The sequence below is a fragment of the Acinonyx jubatus genome, chromosome A1 (genome assembly GCF_027475565.1).
Source record: "Acinonyx jubatus isolate Ajub_Pintada_27869175 chromosome A1, VMU_Ajub_asm_v1.0, whole genome shotgun sequence".
NCBI lineage: Eukaryota > Metazoa > Chordata > Mammalia > Carnivora > Felidae > Acinonyx > Acinonyx jubatus.
Window position 1 is genome coordinate 50,444,506 of NC_069380.1, and position 22,046 is coordinate 50,466,551.

Here is a 22,046-nt window from a genome sequence, read left to right on the forward strand (position 1 = left end):
ATGCCCTTTATGAAGTTTCCATGTTTGAAGCAGAGTGATAGTCTAACTGCAAATAAGTTCATATATTTCCCTGTTTGATATTCCTTAACTGTTCTTCTTGTTCATGGGATAAAATCCAACTTTAGTATGGGCTACACAGCCCCATATTACCTAGTCTTAGGTAACCACTTCTAGGGTATTTCATCTGTTTCTCCTAGTGGCCAATGCTTTAACCAGCCTCTGATTCCTTAAATGTGTAATGCTATTTCATGTGTGTCTTCACACATGTGTTTTACTCTGAGGAGTCGCTGTCCTCCATCACCTACTTGATGGATTTCTATTTATCTTTTAAGACAGCTACAGTGTCAGATCCTCTGGGAGACCTTTCCCGATCTCCTTGGGAAGATTCAGGTAGTCTCCCTCTTTTATGCTCTAACAGCATCTCTTCATACTTCTATTATAGTACTCCTCACAAAATATTTTGAATGTTTTCTTTACATGTAGGTCTGTCTTTCCACAGAGTGTGAGCACACGGGAGTCAGGATTTTATTACATTCATCTTGGTGTCTTCAAAGTCTAGCACAAAGCTGATACCCAGCTAACTAACATTTAAATGCTAACAGAATGAATAATGTAAACAATGAAAGATTTTGAGAGCAAATTGTTTCTTTCCACTTTAACATTCCCAACTAGTAACAGACTGAAGTCAGCTTACCAAAAAGTAAAAGACAGCTAAAGTCGTATTTCCTAAGACATATTTTGTATTGATAATACAAATTGATATAGTACATACATTTTTTTTTTTAAATACTTACTACCATAAAGTGTGTACCCTACCAGTCGTATGTTGGTCAAGGCAATTCCGAAAATAAATTCCTGGTGGTCTCTTTATTGTATACAATAGATAATGCAGTGTGGGTATTCAGAGCAGGGTATTAATCAACAATGGCTATTAATCCCAAGTGATTAAAAAAAAAAGAAAACCAACCACCAAGTTATATTACCTAGCTAATGTCTGCAAGTAGAGACAAGGCATTTTAACAGGAAGATCTTCAGAAATGCCCTCCTTCACGCTGGGAAGCTGAGACTGAAATGGCTTTGCAGGATGGTAACACAGAATGCTTGGCTCTGCGGCGCTGCTCAGGGACAGCAGGAACAGCGCGTTTGCTTTAATCACTTGGTGAGCTTCCATGGTGGGCAAGGCACGAGGAGTCTTGACTTGCATTGGCTTCCTCCTGGACTGTTTGACCTGGCGAAGAAAAATTTGTTGTAGTATTCAAATCATATTCAAATTTTCAATTTCTTAACCTAAATATTTTGAGTTTCTAATAAAAATTATTAAACACTTATAGACCTATTTTAAAATAATAATAGTGATTACCAAAAAGAACATTCACTGTAAGCTTTTCTTGAACTGTCTGCAACTTTTATTTCAAACACAAACTATTTCTTTTCTTTCCTTGGGAAATCAAGAAAACCTAACTAGTAAAATCTAAATGTAATTATTTTTTTTTAAAAAAGAGTAAGTGTGTGTGTGTGTGTGTGTGTGTGTGTGTGTGTGTTCTGCAAATTTTTACTTGGGTGTGCTTCTAGTTTCCATGAGACCTACAGTATACTTAAGGATTAAGAAAAAGAGAGGGGGTAAAGAGAGGAAAAGGAAAAGGGTTCAGAGAGATAAAGGTGAAATGGAAAAGAAATGCATATGTGTAGAGTAATAGATAATTAATAATAAACATGGAAAACAATTACAAATAAGGCATATGTGCTGCATATGCATATGCATATCTTGACATATGCCAAGATACAATTTATTTTTGTAATTAAAAATAGCTAACCTAGTACAAATATTAGAATTGTATATCATTCCTATTATAAAAGCTGATCTTTAATATCAACTAGGTAGAATTATCTGATATAGTACGATAATTAAAAGATTATCTTGTACGATTTTTACAAGATTTTCTTATCATTAATAGTATCGTCAGAACCAAATAAAAATACCTTCTCCCTTGCAGCAGCCTGTTTTTCACGGAGGTATTTTTCTCTACAGCGATCACAGACTAGATACCAAGTGCTTCCTCCTATGCCACCATCACCACAGTTACCGGCCCATCCTCCACAAAAATGCCCAATGCTATTGTAACCTTGTCCACCAGCATACCGGCCACAACCTTCAAACAAGAGCAAAATTAACACTTTAAGTTCCCTTAACAATCTGACACTTATATATGAATGACAGATTCACCTTCTCAAAGTAAGCAAAATATTGAAGCAGGTATCTCACTTTTTTTTCCCCCCAGGCTGTTAACTGCATCAGAAAAATAGCGTTGGCAAAAAATGATTAAACAGTACCTAAAATACTGGAGACACTCTATACAGGTAGATGAAAAGAAATTTAAGATGTGGGTACATTTAGGCTTACTGACATATGCCAAGAAAATTGGACAAAATAAATATAAGATATTCTGTAAGAATGATATATTTTAAGGAACCTTGTATTTTATAAAACATTTCAGGTGTAATATGTAAAAAGAAAAAAGGTTTAACCAAACTCCTAATAGGTGAATTTTGGAATAGTCATCAAGTGTTATAGAAATCCTTGTATTTATCTAAAATACAGTCTTCTGATTTAATAGTTGAGATCACTTCTATAGGAAAATGCTCGAGGAAATTAGTATAATCTAATATAATTTGCAATTTTTATTAGGAAAATACTAAAATTGAAGGAGACCTAATACTGGGATATTTCCTATGTGTATGGACATGTCATTATTTCTTTTGTGTGAGACACCTTAATAGCACCCTTTGGGTCACATATAAAGCATTAAAAAAATCAAGTGTTTCCGAATGGGATACATTAAAATGCAATTGCACTAAATTACCACCTTACTCTTACAATTTCTTTAGCTGTTTTCCTCAACACCGATATTGGTAATGCACTTTGAAGTTTCCCTGTACTTTAACATAAGTTATAGAGCAGCTCAAGTTAGAAGTTATTCAGTTCATTTTTTTACACAAAGTACTTGTAATATATATTCAGTAATACTGTTTACCTGGGTGAGCCTGTCGCATGTGATAGGTAACGGGGTATGGATGGGATTCTCCACACAGCTCACAGATGGTGTCTTTCTCTGGTCCTCCGACTGCCAGCTGGGCCATCTCACCAAACAAATTACCCCTGGGCCGAACTTCTGTCTTTTCCTTTTTCTTTTTGTCTTTTTTGGCCTTCTTATTCTCTTTTTCACACTCTTTCTTTTTAAGGACTGCACAAGAACCAGGACTTGGAAAAATCATATTCTGGGAAGCTGCTTTGATAGTAGCCAAAGAGATGTCTTCCCAAAAAGCCACTAAATGTTGTAAAGTCAAAGGAAGAGGAGATTTGGACTTCATTGGGTGATGCATGGACATTTCGAAAGTGGCTTCGGTTTTCCCATCCTCACATTTTTCATGCAGAGGTGGTTCTTTAAGCATAGACAACACCTTATTTTTGTTGATACTACCCATTTTAGATATATCTGGTCCATGAGGTGCAATATTAAACATATTCAGTGCAGATGATATTTCCAATGAATGTCTATTTTTTAATTTGGTTTCCTTTTCTTCTGTAGGCTGTTGGCTGTTTAAACTATTTCTTATAGGAGCATGTTCTTTGGAAAGTTCAGGATTAAATTTTAAGAAAGAAGAACAAGCCATTGCATCGTGTACTATGCCTTCATGCCACAGGAAAGAGGCAAAGACTGCTCTGGCACACTCGGCTACGGAAGGGGACATGGCTTGCTTGGCTGGCTCTAAAGGTTTGGCTCCATCCCCTTTGAAGAGAAAGCTGGACTTTTCCTTTTTGGGCCTGGTGTGCCTGTTAGCACACTTTCGACTTATTTTGGGGGATGCTCTCATTTCCTGTTCATCTTTCAGTGGTGCTTTTCCTATGCTGAAATGAACTTTATTTGAACCTTCATCAACACTCTTAAATTCACTACCTTCATCACAGGTGCTATCCGTTAGACTATTTGTTTTTAAAGTACTTGAAGTGCAGACTTCGACCACCTCACTGTGAAGGTTTTCTTGTACCACGTGAGGAGAAGGAGCTCTATTTTCGGTTCCTGGGGAATCTTTAGAATCCTTTGGTACTGGTTTTGGTTTTGGTGATGTTGATCGTCCCCTTAACGGTTCTGTGAGGGGCATTTTCTTCTTGCGTAGGGTATCTGGGTCAAGTGTGTAAGAGTCTGATTTGGAACGTTCCCGAGGAGGATCAAGTTTAGTCTTAACAGGAGCAGTGCTTTTTTGAGGTAGATTTTTATCATGTGGTGAGGAGGAGCGCGGAGAACTAGCACCAGATGGGCTAGACCTATTGGCTGGGAGAGTCTTTGGCTTAGGAGATGATGACCGAGAACCTGGTCCTGGAGATTCAGCTCTAAAGCTAGAAGACACCCTCCCATCAGATTTTAGTGTCTGCAAGGTATTATGGTTGGGGGACAAGGACCTGCTATGAGAGTCTGACCTCAACTTTGCAGCATCAGATTTCAACATAAGGGATTCACTAGCTGATAAGCCTTCTGTACTCCTTGGCTTCTTCTGATCAGCAGTAGTTCGGCTCATACGTCCATCAGGTTTAAGTGATCTGCTGTGTTTGGAGGACAGTTCTGATTTTCCTGATGTAGAGAGTGGTCTAGAAGATGTTGAGATAGTTCCTCGGTCACCTGTATGGTCCATTTCATAGTGAAACTTGTTAATAAAATCGTAACTTAAAATTTAGCCACTAAACACTGAAATAAAAGCATAGCATGAATAAAAAATTCATGTTGTCATACACAAAAATACTTGAGGAATAAAGGAAGAAGGGAAAATGTTTCTCATAAAATTTCTATTGCATCATTATACAATCATTGCCACCAAAAACTATTTTCATGGATGCACAACAGACTGAATAAATAAAACCTATACATCAGTATGAATTCCATATCTGAATCTCAGCCCTGGTATAATAATTTGAATTTAAATTCAGGGACAGACTAGAAAGAAAACACAACTATTTTTTTTTTGGAATAAGAAATTAAGAAAACCTATGTATTTTTCAATATAAAGTAGTCAAGCTAAATTTCCAGCAGAGTCCTATCTCACATCCTTATTAGGGTGATGGTATAGGTCTTACTGAATTGCAAAACTGAACTCATATAGATACATTTATTATTTTCAAGTACACAAATACAATTAGGCTAATAAAGAGCTGCTTAGAAAACCCTCCAATCGGAACTTATGGATTAGAACTTATGATACACGAAGGCCTGAAACTTATTATTTAATTACATACAGTTCAGGCAGTCTATTGCTTATAAACAGATTATATCCTAAAAGTTTATTTAGTTCATTAAGCTTAGCTGGTTAGAACTCAAGAGTTTGTGTCCTTTTGGAAAAAAAAAAGAAATGGGAGGATCCTCAGAATCAGTACTACAAGTCTGAATCATGGGACCTTGAAACAAGGAATCAGGAAAACAGAAAAAAAAAAACAACAACAACCAGATAAAAACATTCCCTCTTTCCTAGGCAAAGCACTATTTCTACAGGGTCGCCATTTGTTTCTGGCATTCTGCCCTCACGCAATGTGTCTCCTTCCTCATACTTTGCTTTGAGGCATCAGAGCCAGGTTTTCTTTGTCACCAGTAAGTAGTCACCCTACAACGTTACCTTTCTTCCCTGAAGTAAAAACTTCTACCTTTAATGCACGTAATATTAATTAGTTGTCAGAAGAAAAGTAATCTGATTAAAGCGATTCAAGTGGTATTAAAAACTGAAAATCCATAAACCTTGCTAGAAGTATTTTTATTTTTTGAAAAAGGCTACCTAGTAAATTGAGATGGTTCTCTTAACTGGTTTTATTGTAGGTATTTCTTTCTCTCTCTTTTCTTTTGAAAAAGGGATGCAAACAAATTTGGATATGTAGGAAAATGTTTTTTGGCTGGCCTGTGTGTGTGTATGCGCACACACGTGCAAGTGCACACATGTGTTTCTAGTATAGGTCAAGGCAATATTGCCACAGAATCTGCCCTTCTAATGGAAGGTCCGTTAAGGAGTGGTATTTTTGTCTGTTACTCTCCATTGATACAATGTTAAGAACAGGTCCTGGAATATAGCATATGCTCAATAAATACTTTTTTCTTCTGCTATTCCCAAATTTCAGATCCTCTGAAAATCCACTTTTTGCAATTAGGACTCCTGAGGCCACAGGGCAAAGGTAACTAGCCACTGTGGTGTGAGAATCAGATGCTTACAAGTCAAGTAATTCTGTAGTAAGACCATGAAGTGTGGCAGCCTATCTAGGGCATATTAATAAACTGAATATACTTAGTTTAACTGCAACATGTCAGTGTTCACAGTAATTATTTTCATTCTTTGGATGAATAAAAATAACTATACTAAATATAATGCTCCTCAGTTTCTTAAGTTCCTTATCATTCTATCATGAATTTCATTTATCATATGTAGTATATGTTCTTTTTATAAAAGCAGTATAAGAGATTGGGCTAATTTGAGGGAAAAGTCATGGAAAAAAATCACAATATAGAAAAAAAATCCTAGATACTGATACTGTCTTAGGACCTAGAGCACAGATAAAAAGGTGTAACAATCCTGATAAATAATTACTCTCAAACTGTACAAAAGTAGTTTAATAAACTGCTGCTCATCTTATTGATCCAGAAATAGATCCAGAGAAGTTTTATAAACAAATACACTGTATTTGGTAGAATTAAACATCAGTCTAGTCCTTTCCACTAATTTTTAATGTGTGATGTTTGGGGTCCTATTTTTTGTTGTTGTTATTAATCTGACAGCTGGAAGTGCTTTCACCATCACATTTATTTCAGAAGCTGAACCATAAAGATCAGTAAATCTAGACAAATAGTAGCCAGTAAATCTTTTACATTTTCCAGTCCTCTAAGAGATCAATTCATGAATTGAAAGAGGTTTGCTTTCTAAATCAATGGTGTGCAATTCCTCATAAAGCGAAATCTCTGTGGCTGGCCGAACAATGAAATCTTACGAATATCAGGAACACCACTCGTCATATGTTGGCAAAAAATGTCTGCTATATAGAGAGGGTTGGAGTACAGGCACCTATATACTTCATCTCTATGCCTCTAGTGATGGTGAATATTTTCTTAAGATCTCTAAGTGGTGATATCTGAATACCTTTTGGGAGTCCAAGTGCATAAATAATGCAGAATTATTTCTTCCTGAATTGTTAATTGCCAAATTATAAATAACTCCTCTTGAAAAACTTATTTTTCAAAATAGATTTCATATATTTTTAAAATAAAATGTCAGGTTTGTTAAGTGTGTAGAACCATGTGCTAACTCATTAATGTTTATCTTCTTCATTTGGGTTTAAAACATTTTGGATCACTGGGTTCTATTCCTAAAACCAACACTATACTGTATGTTAAATAACTTAAATTTAAATAAAGAAATTAAAAAAAACCCAAAAAACCATTTTGTAGCATGTTGTATTACTAAAAATTGTCATGTTGTGGTTGCTTCAAAGATCAATAAATATAAACAAGTCAATCTAAAAATCTTTAGAGCACACATGATAACTTACACTCATCACTAAATTTAGTTTAATGATTGTAGTTATCATATGTAAGTTTAAGTGATAACAGGCAAAAATTGCTTAACCTCAATGGAATTCTGTAGAAAAATAATAAAAGACAGGATGGAAATTTAGCACATTCAAACAAATTAGTAAACATGTTAAAAACATTTAACATGTATTTACTCATTAATGCCGTTTATAATTTTTTCATGCCCAAATCATGAATCATCAGGTTATGTTACCATACTATAACTAAAATAGTACATTGTGCTATGCCATAATATATATCAGGTTTGACAACACTATATACTGTAGAGATCAGGGACTATAATCCTATTTATTATTCTATGAGACTACATACTATCACTATTAACTGTACAAAGGAGAAACATAAAAATGTTTTACCCATTTCTAGGAAAAAGGAAAATTACTTGAAAAACTTATGCAATACATTAACCACTGGTGCAAAAAACAACTTGATAAAATTTTCTTAAAATACAGAATTTTGAGTTTAATTAAATATTAGTTTGAGACAAAAATAAGAGTAGGCACCTGTAGTTTTGTAATGAACCAAAAGCATATTTTTAAACTGCCTGAAATTTTATCAATTGTCATGGTAACTAAGAAAATACTATAAGGAAGACTCGATGCCAGACAGGACAGGTAGGTTGATATCTATATATCTATATATCTATCCTGATAACTAAGTTAAACTAAAAAACTTCAACTTAATTATCAAAGTGTTTTGCATAAAAAACTTAAATAGAAAATGATTTTAACATTCCATAACAGAAAAAGGGGTTTAAGACTAAACCTGTCACGTAAGATACTATGTTCTTACAGATCACAATGTGCTTTATGCCTTATGTGTAGATAACATCTTGTTTTGATAATGACTTTACAACTCCCCAAATCAGGCATTTCTTTCTATATACCTTTTTATTTTTAAAGATCTTATACAGGTTTGAAATTAAATAAAAGTAAATATTCAACCTATAGATATAATAAACATGCATGACAATTAGGATAATTAATACTATAATACTGAATAGACACAACACAAATTACCCCAAAATATCAAATTTTAAATAAAATGATAAACTTTAATCTTAAAAAATGGAATGGGATGGAAATGACTGAGGTGAACTAATAAAACTTCTTTATTGAAACCTCCCATGTTCATTACGAATGGCCCATCAGTGAATGCACGCATACCCACCCTTGAGTTTGTGAGACAGAGATGAGAGAGCAGAGGCAGGCCCAGCTACAGCACAATTTTTGTAAATGCGCTCACGAGAAGCAAGGTTGTGAGATGGAGATTCTATAGTGGAAAACATTGGCAAAGAAGCAGCACAGATTCAATGGAAAAAAAATTCAGCAGAGAACACAAGCAGAAACAAAGCATTTCAAATGGTATGCAGAATCACCTTATTAAAAAGTTCATATTCAGCTAAATTTTTCAACAGGTTTATATTTCTCTAAAATTAAAACTGAAAACAAAGGTCAAACTGGTTTAAATTAGTAAAGATAGCTCAAAATGCATTAAAAGGTAAGTAAGACTCATTGCTCTCATAAATCAAAATTGAACATTTCTTTTAGACTAATATTTCTTTAACTCAGTTTTCTTTTCTTTGGTGCTCATTTACTTATAAATAAAAGTTTATAAGTAAATTTTGTTTTCTTTTGTAAATAGTGGGAGATACAGAAGCATTACTTACAGTTTAGCATAGCTACTGTCACCTGGTTTTCTGTATGGACACACGATTATGATTTTTCCAATATGTATGGAAACATATAGGGTTGACTACTTTTCTGAGTCCATTTTCAGTGGGCAATGTTAGTGCTACTCCCTATATTTAGTGTTTTTTCTGTAAAGCTTATTACTGAGACACCAAATTTTGTTTCATAAAAAGTTTTGCAACACAAACAAAGCAAAGAAAATTTACAAGTCACTGAAAAATGCTAGACACATTAATGATTTTACCATGCAGAAAATGAAGTACTTAAAATTATCTTTTTTTCAAATAATTAATAGAACCCCTAAATTGTAGTCTTTTCAAAGTTGTATGCTAAAAAAAAAGCTCTATCTAAATCTGAAAAAACATCCATTTTATTTGAAATTTTAACTCATGGCAATTAAATCAACTGAGCTGAAAGAAAGTAGTAAGGGGATAGCTTTCTTGTTCGTGAAATAAAAAATTGGATACAACATACACTGTTCTCGAAAAGGAAAAGTAATAATTGACTGATTCATTAGTGTGGCCAAGATTAAAGATGGACTACTCAAAAACCAAGAGGTCACTCCCTGCAAGGTATGGGCTATGTATTACATGTCAGACATTATTCTGAAAATTGAAGATAAAGAGATGAATGGATATAAAGTCCATGCTCTCATGGAACTTATCTTCAGGTAAAAGGAGAGACAACAAGCAAATATATACTAGGTCAAGTGGTGATGAACTCGGGAGCCACAAGCATGCAGATGCTGAGTGACATTCCATGCCTGGAGAGGACCAGTTAGGGAGTGGGGTCCAGAAGAGACAAAGCCCTGGGACATTCCTAGGAAGACAGAACAGAGGAGGATGCAGAAAAGAGAAATGAATAGTCAATGAGGTAGGAAATATCCAGCAGAAGGTATTTCAGGGAAAAAAAGAGCCATCACTCTGTCAACACACTGCTGATACAGCAATAACATGAGATCTGAGAACTGAAGACTGAACTTTAGCAAAACAAAAGAGACTAGAGTAATTTCTGTGAATAAGGACAACGGCAAGGACCCCTCGGAGTGGGTTCAAGAGAGAAAAGCAGGAATGTATGGAGAAATGTGACAAACGTGCCCTCAAATCATCTTCACCTAAATTTTAAAAAATGTTAAAATTTTTAATGTTTTTGAGCAAACCTCTTTTTGAACTCTATAAAAACCCAAAGGTACCAGGTGCTGCAAAAGGAATTCTCATGCTATTTAAATCTCATTTACTACAAAGTCTGCAACTCTCACTGAAAATATCAGTTAGGAGGGTACCAGCTTTCCACTGGAGAATTAATTCAAGGGGAATTCAACCTGCGAATGTAAGGATACACTCTTGTGCCTTGCCTGCCAAAATCTGTGAAGACAGGGTTTAGCAGGAGGACACAGAAGCAGAAATCAGAATACTATCATAATTAGAAGCACCCATAAACATAAATGTGAAAAACAAGGACATTTGTAGGATAAGATATTTGAGGTTTAAGGACAAAGTCCTGGAAGAGGTTTTGAAACCAGAACAGCTCTGGAGTCTCTTCACTGTGTTACAAAGCCTATAAAGATTGAATTCCTAACATTTTTTGAAAGTCTAAAAAAGGCTGTTAAACACCTAAAGAAATTAAGCTGGGACAGACAATTGTTCTACGCATTTAATTTTTACAAAATTTGCTCATATTTGAACATAGTCTGATATAGTTAACTTTTTAAAAGATTTACATATTTCAATTTAAAAAGAGAAGCAATCCTTAAGACATACATTGGTATCTATGAACAAAAGAAAAAACATTGATTAACTTTCAGGCAATTTGTTGGAAACTATATAATCATGTTCTTTTTAAAATCTCATTTTATAGGCAAAACAAACAATTATCAAATTCACCTCCGTGGAATTTTGATTCTTTTTGGTACATTACAGTTCACTGAAGAGAATATTAACAATATAAAAAACAAGATTTTTCTCCAGTACTCAATGAAGTCAATGTTGTCTATCTGGCATAAAATATCCCTTTATTAACAACAAAGTTCTTCATATGTCATTTATTCTTTGTCTTCTTTGTTTTGGATCCCAACTATTAAGTTCCCTGGAGTACTTACTTAGTTCATTTTCTGATCACAGCAACTTTGAGAGTCTACTGTGAATTGTATTTTAAAAAATCACTCCCTAGATGCTACTAATAAAAAAAAACATATAACTTTAATTTTTAATAAGGAAAGCATTCTCATTTCAGTTTAACAAGGACAAATTGTGGTTCTGCTGTGAATATGAGAAACTTGACCTTGCTCCTGGGAACATAAACTGGAAAAATCAAGGCATAGGTCACAATCTGGTGGCAGTACACAAAACTGCAGTTCTGAGATTTAAAAGGGAGATATATTCTTTTTCTTTTTTTTAATGTTTATTTTTGAGAGAGAGAGACAGAGTGCAAGCGGTGGAGGGGCAGTGAGAAAGGGAGACACAGAATCTGAAGCAGGCTCCAGGCTCTGAGTTGTCAGCACAGAGCCTGATGTGGGACTCGAACTCGTGAACCATGAGATCATGACCCCCACCGAAGTCGGATACTTAACCGACTGAGCCACCCAGGTGCCCCCATATATTCTTTTTCAATGTTAAGTCAACAATAAGCAATGATCAGAAATATTAAACAGAATATTAGAAAGGGCAGTAGAAATACATTATATTCAGGAGGTCAGGTGTCTAATCACATCACCCATGTCACTATCCTGAGACTCAAACAGGGGAAGTAATAGTGATGGAATATTTTCCACAGAACATCTCAAAGGAGGCTACAAATAACTGGCAGAAATAAACTTCATCTATTTTTACTTTTTGGGTCTTCTAGTTCTCAATATCAAGGAGGCAGTACAGCGGTTATACATTTTTTAGTCCTAGAATTACTGAATGCAATCCTAACATAGATATTTGAAAGAACTTGAGAAAGTTTTATAAATATATCTATGACAATGCTCAAATTTCACTGTATTCTGTCCATGCTTATATATACCTACATTTATGTGTATGTATATGTATTTGTTAAGATATAAGAAAGAAATCTAATTCTATAGATCTTTCCCAAGCAAGGATTATAAAATTTCACTGGGTTTATAGAAGAATGATAGGGACAGTGTTCCTGACCTTCTTCACCTGATTTAAATTTCACTGTACATTTATATTCTGCTCTGAATAGAATATCAGATATTTTTGACATTATTGATGCCTATAATAGGCAGCAAATGGTTAAGTCTAACTTGATATTTGGCAATTATTTATTTTAAAAATACCTACTTTTAAAAATAATAAAAACTACTTTATTGGTTCTTGAGACAATATATAAACATTCAACATAGTCAAAAGATGACAGTAACTGAACAAAATGCAGATAAAAAATAAATGTAATTAAGTATAATTATTATTCCCACTTCTGTCTAGTAATATTTTGGAGAGTTTAAAATAAAGTAATAGTAATTATTACACACTCTTAGCTAGCAGCTGTCTGGACTGACAGCTTTAGATAACAATTATCACTGCATAATCAGTACATCTGGAATCAGAAGAAAAGTGGAATTATGTGAATGCTACGGGAGCTTAAGAAATGGAATAGGAAATAAAATTTACTCACATAAATATTAGTATAACTAAATGAATTATAAAAGAATGAAAGCTGGAATAAAATTTCCAAGTGAAGGATAAAACAGAAATAAGCTTTTCACTAGAAAATAACATTAACCTACATAGGAAAGTCGGAAGGAAGATGATGAAACTCTGTTAAGGTGGATAACCCTCCAAACACAGCATGTGTCTAGATGACTTCTAAACAAAACTGCACCTGCATAAAACATACAGCATATTACTGAATACACAGTAAATTCCAAGTAACTATGGTTAAGGAATATACAAGATTAAGGAAAAGCATATCATTTCAGAGTTTGTGATGGCTGACCAAGGAAAATTCTGAGCAAAATTTGATGTGTATATATACTAGGCCTGAGAAAGAATAACTTCAAAACATTCCATGAAAAGGTTAAGTATTGGATATAACACTCATGTAGTACAAAGACAGCTAAAAATGAAAACAAAACGAAAAGGTTTTTAGGATAAGATACTTCTGTTTGAAGAGAGAAGAAAAGAGTAGGCACATAAATCCAAGGTTCCATCCATGCCACACCTTCACAGGAGGCAAGTAAACAAATGGACAAATTCTGTGGTATGATTATAATGCAGGACAGAAATGACCTCTAGGTCTTGGAAACAAAGCTGGCCTCTATACTAACATTCATACTAATATTTCAACATAGTGTTACTCTATGAAGAATCGATCTCAAGACAAATAATAAAGTTATACTGTAAAAATGTAAACTGAGGAGAAGCCAGGAAACCTCAATTGTCCCTTTCCAAATTCCTTCCTGCTACTCCTCCACACTGAGAATAAACTGCTCGCTCTCAGGCTGTGATTTCTTCTAGTCTTCCTAGGAGCATAACAGATGTTAAGTGCTTGCATCAAAAGGCAATAATGATATCAAGTGATAACATTTACTGGGCACCCCGCTTTATGGATGAAGTAAAAAGGGCTCAGCTGTGTCACATAACCTACCTAAATAAAGCCAGTGAGAGGCTGGAAGGGAAATCTGAGTTTTAAGTTCTTTCCATCACTTCTTTCCATCTCTATAATGAACACGGTGCTTTAGTATATATTGGTATTCTCAAGCCTAAATAAATATGCATGCAGATACTCAAGTGGACATTTTAAGTCACATGTAGCAAATGTTCTGTCTCATTTAAGAATGTGGCATACAGGTGTAACAGAAAAACTTGTTGCAAGATAACCTAGAGGTTTCCTATCTGGGCTTGAAAGTACTGTTATTTTGACATATGTTTGAAAATGTCTGGGAGAATAGTAAATTGTCTTAATTATCATTTTTTCCACAAGAAAAATGAAAATAAACTATTAGGCCTCCTGGACAGTAGATCTTAAATGCCTCAGTCATTTGGAAGTTTTTCAGTTTTGGAGGATCTTGCTTAGGTATAAACTCCTAATTATCATTACTCAGTATAAACTCAGAATTATTAGACTTTGTATTGTCATATTATAGTGGTTTTAATTAGTACTGAAACATTCTTCCTCTTCTTTGAACATATACTCTAATATTGGAATACCTAGCATAAAATAACAAGAAACACATGATCTTAAATTCATGGTTTACACAGAAGAAAGTGATAATCTTAGTCATCTAGAGCCAATAAATATTCCTCCAATGCCTATGATGTGTAAGACCCTGTCAGGGGCTATGAGACAGAAAATGATACTTTAAAAGGAATGAATAAAGACAGTGAAAATAAGCAGTGAATTATTCTTACAGAATAATGGCAGAGATATCATTCATAACTTCAGTTCACTAGAACCCTATTGCAAAATCTTACTGATAATTGGAAATAAAAAAGTAAATTAGAGAACAGTAAAGAAAAAGCCTATATACACACTTCTCTCCCTCCCTCAGACCTATACACACATAAGACAAGGAAAATTTGTAATTTTATTTCTGTAATTATTCTACTTCACTGGAAAATTCAAATATGTGTGTATATGTAAGTTTGCTACTATAAAAAAGTACCAAATTATTTTCATGTAACAAAATAAGTACCAATTCCAAAGATTAGTGAAAGCTATGCCTCTGGGAAAACAAAACTAAAGAATTATTGATAATTACACTCATAGAGGTTCTAAATAAAGTTAACATATGGGGCCGTTTATATATGTCTATGTAGAGTTTGTATACTTAACTGGGAACTTGACTTATCACATTTAGGAAATCTTTTTTTCCTCTCCAACTATGCTACATTCTGAAAATTAAACTATAAAGTATAAATAAACAACCCAAACAAAGCTAATACTCTAGACTCGGTGCCAGGACAAATGTAGGCAGAAATTTTAAAAATATGTATCAAAGGCCAGTTTTGGCAGCTTTACTCAGTACGCAAAGCTGAATATTTAAAACATGGCCTTTGTAGTCAGTAGAACTAGTCTCACACTCTGGCTTTACCATTTTACTACGTTATTTCTAGGGAAAACCATTTCTACCGAGCTTCTGTTTCCTTACTTGTAAAATGGAGACATTATCTTAAGTGAGGATGTATTAAAGTGTTTAAAGACAGTGTTTAGCACATAGCAGTGACTATCAATATAAGCAAAAAATTAGTATATATAGTCCCCTATACATAATGTTTTCTTTTAGTATCACAAATGTGTAAGACAACAGTGATTCTCATTTTACTAATTAGTAATGAGAAGTTCAGTATGTAGCCGTCTTCTATTGTTTTTTTTTTCTTAAAGTTTATTTACTTTGAGAGAGAGAGAGCGTGCCCCCTCTGTGCCCCTGTAGCCATCTTCTAAAGCGAGGTGAACTGCTGGTGTGATGGATGGCAGTGAAGTTCAGGAAAGAATACCTTACTCAGGTAGTCTTAACAATAAGCATACTCTGCCATATTTAATTTTCCCAATATGATGTGATGAATACCATTCAAACTTACTTCCAAGATATTAAAACTATTTTAGGTTCCATACTTTTTTTTTTTTTTTTGGTCATACTAAAAATTAAGAATTTTGGTTTCTGGAATTTGTAAAGTCAAACTTCAGTGATATTCTGATGAGAACTAAGAGGTTTAGAAGAAAGAGCTACATAATTCCCATTGTTGGAATAGAGACAAACGATGATTCAGAAAACTGGTAACTGAGATATGTTCAGGCCATGATTTCAAATTTGCTCCAAGACGGTGGTAAAAGAAAGCAGTGGTACTGATAACACTCAGACACAAGATGCATACAATTATTTTGACACAATGTCAGTTGGAAACCTATTATTCTTTGAGAGAAATAAGCCTGATTTTATTATGGTCTTTATATTTTGAAATATTTTATTAGATAATTTGGTAAAACAAAAATAATTACACTTTTCTTTCTTTCTTTTTTTTAATTTTTTTTTTTTTTAACGTTTATTTATTTTTGAGACAGAGAGAGACCGAGCATGAACAGGGGAGGGTCAGAGAGAGGGAGACACAGAATCTGAAACAGGCTCCAGGCTCTGAGCTGTCAGCACAGAGCCTGACGCGGGGCTCGAACTCATGGACCACGAGATCATGACCTGAGCCGAAGTCGGATGCTTAACCGACTGAGCCACCCAGGCACCCCACTTTTTTTTTTTTTTTTTGAGAAGACTTGAAATGACTTTTTGTGTAGAACAAAAATGTCCTCACTTTTTTCTGTTGTCTGCTGCTGCTATGACATTATCAGAGTCATTTCCTGTTTGAAATTTTATATCTAATATGGATTTTCTGCCTAATTATGATTTTTTTCCTTTTTGTTTTTTCTCTTGTCTTTACCTTTAAGACTTCCTGCAATCTGGGCATATATAAATGTAAAAATACTATTGCTTCATTAAATGAGTAAACTAAGTTGTCACTTCTCTTTCCTTCATCTGTAATGCTTACCAAAGAAGGAAAAAGCTACTTCTCACACATGACACTGTCATATTTCCTTGAAATTCTTCTTTTAAGACACATTCAATATCTATATATATAGACAACGATTGGCTAGAAATTGATACTACTTATATTTCCAAACTACTTAATTTCATTAAACTTGCCTAATGTATAGTGCAATCCCAGAAAAGTTTATACTCTTGTATACTCTTTATCTAAGGTAGATAATAATATCCTAATGAGTAACATTATTTGCATGATCTGGGACTTTCATGAATTATCTCATTCAGTGAATACGTTTATATATTGTGCAGCCAATAACATGAACTGAAAGCCAAGAAGAATATATTGCTGTCATACCACAAGAAGCTTTGAGAAGTTTATGTGGAGGCCTCAAGAAGTTATTAAAAAAAAAAAAAAAAAAAGAGCACTTGGTTAAGTGTAATTTGTTTGGGTCTATTTTCCAGATCAATGTGAATTACATCATGGATGGAGGGCTAGAGCAATCTTAGAAGGCATAGCTAAAAGCAAATAATCACTTTAACACATTAAGAACAAGAAAAACAACAACAACAACAACAAAAAGCAAGAGAAGAAACAACAATTTGAGAAAATCTGGAAACCTCAAGTTGCTATACATTTCACAGATACCAAATTCACTTAAAAGAAACAAACAAACCTGCCCCGTACCACCTATCCTCTACCCACTGGTATAGTGAAATAGGTCTATTCTCTTGGGGCATCCCTCAGTAACAAAAATCCAGTGTAAAACAATGAAAGTTAGTTCTGTAAGTGATGCTTAGTATAGTCATGCGTTTTATATAAAAAAATTTAAATGAAATGTTTTTCTTAACATGCTTTATGTATGTGTTTGCTTATGCTGGAATTAGAGAGCATAATAGCCATACTTCAATAACTATACTTAATAAAAAAATGTGTGATTAAAAAACAAATGTCTTAGCTGCACAATGTCTTAGCTCAGAATAGCTTAAATCCTTCAAAAATGTGGAAAGGGATAACATCCTCATGAAATAAAATCAGTCAAGTGAGTTGATAAATAATTAGTAACTGATAAACAACTCAGAACAAAGCTTCAGAAATGGTTTGATGAGGCAGGTAAGGCTGACAGACTTACTCTGAAGCTGAGGCTGCTGGAAGGAAAGGGGCTGTCCGAACACAAATGGGCTGTGGACTAGGGAAGAGGGAGGTTTTGCAGCTTGATCAAAGATGGAAGGAGCTGGGAGATTGGGCCGAGACTGAATGGAATTCAATATGGCACTCAGTTGGTCACCTGCAGTGGGCAAAACAGTCAAAACTACAACTTGTTATTAATTAACATCCAAAATGGCAAAGAATATGGTGCTTTATGACATTCAGATAAAGTTAAACACTAAATAAAACTATGCCAACTCAGGAATGAGTGGAAGTTGGTGATCATTATTCTCAAATTAGGGACCAAATGTTGTTATGTTGTTTTAATAATCTTATATAACAGCCCACCTATGAAAACAAATTCATGAAAATTTACACACAACATTGAGCAGCAGTGTGGGGGAATTCAGAGTCTATGAAGAATCTATGATAGAGAGGTTGACTCAATATCATACAAGTGTAAACTGAGATCTAAGCAAATGATGTCTTCTACATAATACCTAATAAATGACTAAATAACTCCACCTCATATGCAGTACTCTTCATGCAGAAAATAAGCAAATAATATGAAAACGTTTTTTTAAGTAAATGTAGAACTGAAGGGAGGCAAAGTATATGTTATTAACTTAGTAATATATTTACATTAGAGTTAATAAATTATTATTTTCTTTTTTTAAATTGTTACTGCCAAAGAAATTATACTTCTTAAAGCATGAGCTCCTTTGCTTGGATGGATAATATAACAATCTTTAAGACTTATAAGATAAAAAGGAGTATGAGCTATCTAATTGGAATAGTATCTCAAGTATGAATTCTGACATTCTCCCTTGAAATTACATGCACAGGACTTTAACAGAAAAATATTTTTAAAACTATGAAACAATATAATTAGATGGATGATCCTTAGCTTCTTCTTTAAGAGATTATATGTATTAAATATTTTAAATAATACTGAAAAAGAGAAGAAGAAAAAATATATCTAGATTAGTTGATGTAAAAACTGGAACACAGTACCTTTCCAGCCATATTCCCTAAATATAATAAAGTTTCTTAAGTGAAGACTTCAAATGAAACAGCAAGAAAGAATAGACTTATATGGAAAGAACTGTATACATAGCTACATATGTCCACTTTTCAAAAATTTATGTTGTAGATTTCAGGAAGGATTTTAGAAATTATGAAGAATTTTATAGAATTAAGAATAAAGAATTTTTATAAAAAAATTTCTTGATCTTGGACAGTATAAACAGTTAAAAAATGGGAATTAGTTTAAAGGTAAGTTCATTAACAAAGGTCAGATATATTTAATTAGATTTAAGTTTCTTAATATTCCTTTGCACCATCTAAGTATTTTAAAAGCCTATTAAAAAATACGAACAATGTAAGCAAAAATTACACTTTTAAAAAGCGGTCCTTCATTATTTCTATTTAATAACAAATGTTATCAGCAATGTTTGTCTCTTAAAAGTTGATTTAAATTCCTACGATATTTAAGTAAATTATATTTTGAAGACTGATTTAAAGTGAGAGCCACCAGTACAATTTAGACACTTTAGAGACTGACAGCATACAATTTGAATTAAACATGGCTCCAGAACAGACTACTAATGAAGTAGAGTAGTAGTAAATAAACACTGAGATTTTAATTTAAGGATTGATAATGGGAGAGAGAAAAGGACATGAAGAAAACACCATCAAGCATTTCCCCTACTTAAGTATGAAGGTCTAGCTCAAGTTAGTTGCAATCTGAGCTACCAGAAATGAGCAAGCAGGCAGTCCCCAAGTCTTCAGGATAGACCAACACAATAGAGTAGGAAAAGCCAAAAGGAAATCTTGTAGCTAGGCTTCTTTCACATAAATACTTTGTGGAAAGCAATAAAGATATCAAACAACATGTGGTTTTATTTTAAACTGAATATCTCCTCTACAGTGATGTCATTTTGCATTTTATTGATGATTTCATTATTTCATTTGCTCTGCAAGTCTAATGATGCTGTATTTGTTCCTCGAAATCAAATCCTATGAATTAGTGTAAATGACATTTTACAGTAAAATTATTTCCATGTAGGCTATCTTCTCCCTCCTACCCATCATCCCACTTGTATGCTACTTGCTGACAATATGCTGATTTAGAAGGAGTCAGGATCATATGTATAGAAAAGAAAAGGAATGTGTCTGAATTTTAGATGAAATCCAAGTATAAATTATTCTGAAATAATTATTGTTTGGATCGTCCATCATGTTGGTCTCTTCTAATACTGCAGACAAAACCAGCTTACACACATTTTATTTCTTTGGCTTGGGGTTTTTGTTTTCCTTTTTACAACTTTCTGATTTCATTATACATACCAAACCCGAATATAGCCTATTTCACATAATTCTAAATTAACTAAGATAACATGGCTAAACATTCAAAACCATGTGTATGTAATAAAGCTGACATGTAATATTACTTAAAACATTTTGATTTTAAATGGATCATTGTGGAAGGTTCCTTTTTGCTCATTAACACTACTATTAATAATAAGTGAGTGATAAAAACAATAGTTCTTTTACTAGATACAGTGTCATTGAATTTATGATGTGAATTCACAGTGAGTATCTTTAAATAGGAGCAAATAAGCAAAAACTACAAACATAAGCTGAAACTGGTAAAAATGACACTCTAAAAGAACACCTTTGCAAACATTTTGATTGTCAGTTTTCTAGGAACAAACTTTAATAAAGTTTTGTGGGTGAACAGTAATAAAAATGGTTAAAAGAGAAGGTAATAAAAATATTAAAGTTGGGTAGGTAAAAGACTCACTTTCAAACACCTACCTTTATTATTTCCAAGTCCATAATCAAATCCTTGGGCACTGCAACTTGCCCCTTTATTAAAAGCTTGCACTGAGAAAGGGCTTGGAGGAGGAGTCTGAGAATTTTGATCCAGAAGAACTTGTTCTATAATAAAAGACACAGCTATAAAATTAGTTTCTTATATGCTATTCCCCTATTCATAGAATGAAGAGAAAGTTACCAAGAAATACTTTATGATGGTTAGATTTTAAAACCTCACATTTAGATTTGATAATAAGTCTAACAATTAGGTCATTGATACTGACAAATTATACGACAAATCTTTGTTTTCATTATCAAATACACAGTGAAACTTAGAAACTGGATATGGTCTTATGAAGCCAATTTACTTTCATTGTGGCTGGATATATCATTGAATGCATACTAGTATTTTTGGATCAGGAGCTCCAATTTGTGACAGATTTATACAAGAGCACTTTATAAAATAAAAATGGGTACCCTATAAACCAGAAATCAAAATATTTTGTGTATTAGCACTCAAATAGAAATGTCTAAATATATGCTCTTTTTTTTCCTATTTGAATGCTAATATACAAAATATTTTTAGTTCTGAATGTAAAAATTGTGGAAAATTTAACTTTTAACTTATTTTTACTTATTATATAAGGACATTTCCTCTAAATGAAAGGATGATAAATCAGGTCACATAGAGCTATTCACACATGCTCAAGTCAATAAATGTATCATAATTCTTATTTCAAGGAAAAAAGGCATGTATTTTATCCAGTTTACAACATAAATTAATAAACTAAGGTATCCTTTATTATCAATGAGATGGCCATAAGACCTTGTATGATATAATACTAAAAACACAAATACCATAATTCAATAGTCATATTAATGCCAGCTAAAAAAGGGCAAAATAAAATCTGTCAAATGCAAGGTAAAAGGAGAAAAAGTATCTATTCTATCAAAACAACTTTACAGATAATGAAGTCTTGAGTATATTTTTTAGAAATCAAGATCTCTTCAAAAAGAAAATGGAACTAGAAAATGTGGTGTTTTCTTCCACTTGCATTTTCCTTTCACTTACATTTCTAGACTTTTTTCAACAAGTCAATCCCCCAGCACTTCCCTTAGGCAATAGTGTTTAGTGTCAGATATTTCAGCAGTGGAATAGGTTTTCTGGAAAATACTCAGGAACACTAATCTGAATGGGAAAGACAGCATCCCTCTCACCCTCTAGACTCAGAATGGTCTCAGCATCAAGTATAAGGTCTGTTTTTAACCAGACCAGTAACTTTGCCTACTAG

The 22,046-nt window shown here is 33.5% G+C and overlaps 1 protein-coding gene across 13 annotated transcripts in view; it reads right to left on the reverse strand.

Moving 5' to 3' along the window:
- Positions 1-22,046, reverse strand: part of MYCBP2 (MYC binding protein 2) — a 281,767-nt gene that overhangs the window by 44,116 nt on the left and 215,605 nt on the right. For 9 of the 13 annotated variants that reach the window (XM_053216756.1, XM_053216750.1, XM_053216745.1 and 6 more), the window contains 5 exons: positions 20,755-20,877; positions 17,918-18,097; positions 3,033-4,676; positions 1,981-2,150; positions 984-1,228 (listed from right to left, as the gene is read on the reverse strand). In XM_053216756.1, the coding sequence (XP_053072731.1) occupies positions 984-1,228; positions 1,981-2,150; positions 3,033-4,676; positions 17,918-18,097; positions 20,755-20,877 (2,362 nt within the window). The remainder of the gene's footprint in view (positions 1-983; positions 1,229-1,980; positions 2,151-3,032; positions 4,677-17,917; positions 18,098-20,754; positions 20,878-22,046) is intronic. The other 4 variants (XM_027065047.2, XM_027065038.2, XM_027065042.2 and 1 more) reach the window with 2 other exon arrangements.